The sequence below is a fragment of the Poecilia latipinna genome, unplaced genomic scaffold (genome assembly GCF_001443285.1).
Source record: "Poecilia latipinna isolate Pla-1442-1.1 unplaced genomic scaffold, P_latipinna-1.0 Scaffold6809, whole genome shotgun sequence".
NCBI classification, from domain to species: domain Eukaryota; kingdom Metazoa; phylum Chordata; class Actinopteri; order Cyprinodontiformes; family Poeciliidae; genus Poecilia; species Poecilia latipinna.
This window is the reverse complement of record NW_015119425.1, coordinates 1-2,655: the sequence shown is the minus strand read 5'-3', so window position 1 is coordinate 2,655 and position 2,655 is coordinate 1. Positions and strand designations below refer to the sequence as shown.

The 2,655-nt window shown below is 34.3% G+C and overlaps 1 gene segment (V, D, J or C); it reads right to left on the bottom strand.

Annotated features, from left to right (window-relative positions):
- Positions 1–785: 785 nt before the first annotated feature.
- Positions 786–1,283, bottom strand: LOC106944080 (Ig heavy chain V region 6.96-like). The segment is given in 2 exon segments: positions 786–1,127; positions 1,215–1,283. Coding segments are annotated over 2 exon segments (363 nt in total).
- Positions 1,284–2,655: the final 1,372 nt, after the last annotated feature.

Genomic DNA, 2,655 nt, shown 5'->3' with positions numbered 1-2,655 from the left:
CAATAGCTTAAACAGTTTTATTTTGAAGTTTATAAACGTAAGTAGGCAGTTGATATCTTACATAAACCAAAATGATCCTTATATTTTACTAAAGGATGCCGATGATCTTCAGCCATATGTATCATGAAACTTGTCAAAAAAAACGACGGTCCATGTGCGCCCAGTTCAGATCTGGCACTTTGCCTTTGGCTTTTGGAAGCTGGACGTTTTCATTTAGTTCCAGAGGAAGAACCAAAGATGTTCTTTGTGTGATTTGGAGGAAACTGAGAGTGAAGTGCAATTTTTGTTTTATTGTCCCTTATACTTGACATTAAGAAATGATTTATTTACTAATGTACTTGATGTTTATCCAGATTTATTTTATTTAACGGATGAGAATAGACATATAAATATTTGTTGTTTCAGATAGCACAGTTTATTTTGAAGGCCTGGCAATTTAGAAACAGGATGCTTTTTGTTTTGAAGAATATTTATTTCTGTCTGTTTTATTGTGTCTTGTAAGCCTATGTTGGCTGTGCACCTGTAAAAGGATGTAAGACACATATGAAAATAAAGACTACCACACATACAATATAGATAAATAAAGTGATTTTTCTTGACTTTATTAGTTACATTGCTGATGGCTGAACAGCCAGGTATGATCAAACATGATGCTTATTATGCTTATTCTTCTATTTGTCTCAGAGTCAGATTGTTCACTGTTTCTGAGACAGAATCACATTTACAGTCTTACACAGGAAAATATTGACAAGCTCCGTTCAGATAACTTTGAAGGCATTTGAGGTTTTTGTACAGCTGATGAACCAACTTCAGTCACTGTGTCTCTCGAGCGCAGAAATAAACAGCAGAATCTTCAGTCTTCAGGCTGTTCATCTGCAGATACAGCTGCTGTTTGTTGTTGTCTCTAGAGATGGTGAACCGGCCTCGAACTGATTGAGAGTAGCCTGTGTAGCCACCACTTTGACTGATATAAGCAAGCCACTCCAGTCCTTTCCCAGGAGCCTGTCTGATCCAGTTCATCTCATAGCTGCTAAATGTGAATCCTGAAGCTGTACATGTCAGCTTGTGGGATTCTCCTGGTTTATTAACCACTGAATCAGATTCAGTCAGAGTCTGACCATCAACACCTGTGAGTAAGACCGTCAGAAAGTTGAGTTGGTCTCAGAGGAAAGATGCAGAAAAATCTACTAAATGTTCCTTAAACCTTTCCTCACCCATAAAGCAAATCATTAGAAGGATCAGTCCTGATCTGTAGTCCATCATGTTCAAATGTGTTTCTTGATCGTTGACAACTTAAACATTGTCACATTAATAAAGCTGGAAGCTACTGAAGTTTTGCATTAACTCCTCCTAACAGGGAGGAACTAAAACTTAATAGTTTAACATTTTTTCTAAAATGGCTTCTTAATCTTCTGAAATATAAAGTAAGAATTACTCACTCCTTTGATGTTTTAGTCTTTATTACTTTTACAAATCAATCAATCCTGAAAAACAAAATATGTTTTTTTTTTTTTTTTTTTTTTTACAAGAACAATGACAACAAAAAATTTACATACAATATAAAAGCTGACTTCAACATCCCCATGGTAATTAAATAAACATTTTTAAACAAAAAAAAGTGATTTCATTGATGTTTGATCAGTTGCCAGCAGAGCAAGATAATTTTACTGACAAAGAGCAACATATTGAAACCATTTGTTCATCTTCAAAGACATTCTGGCTCCACATAACTTCATAAACATTTTCATTTCTCTATATCAGCTTATCTTTCATTTGTTTGACACAAACAACTCTCTGGTCATGCAAGTTCAAGGTCATAATAAACACACATGTAATATAATGATGATCAGAAACACTTCATTTATAATTTGTAGTTCAGGCTGTTGGTCTTTTTAGCATCTCACAGCAGCCTGGCAAACCCAGTTAAATAACAAAAATAAACATGTCTGTGTGAAGTGAGGCATATTCCATATCATGTGTATTTGGACACAAATTCACTAATAAATTGCTTTTAAATTTACCTACAAATAAGTGTAACAACCCAGTCTTTTTTTTTCTTGTATATATAAATTAAATTTGCAATTCTAGAATTTTTTCTATTTGTTTTGTTGAAAGTTCATGTTTGTTGGGACATAACTATTTTTATGTTTTTGCAGTCTGAGGTCACTGCAGCAGTAATTCAAACAAATAACTTAAACATGGTTCTAAAAACAATCAGTCAAACCTCCTGGATCAGCTCAGTCTGAAGGTTTTACTAACTAATGAAGGTTTATGCTCCTGTTATTGGTTAACTAAATAACATTATGTCACTGTAATAGAGCTTTTGTATGGTGAATTACATACATTGTAACATATGCATAATTACACTATCACTTATTATTCCACAATTAATAATGTAATAGGGAAAACAATTCTGTTCACCATGATATTTTTAATACTTTTCTTTGATTCATATTATTTTGAAGAATTTTTGCCAATAATATTGACACTAACAAGTTGAGCAGTAGGTCTGCAGAGGAAGTGGCAGGGGGAGGAAGCTTTTGTCTGAACCTCCTGCTTCCCTGTGTCACTGTGCCCGTCGAGCGCAGTAATACACAGCTGTGTCCTCAGCTTTCAGCTGGTTCATCTTCAGATAGATTTTATTATTGGAGTCAT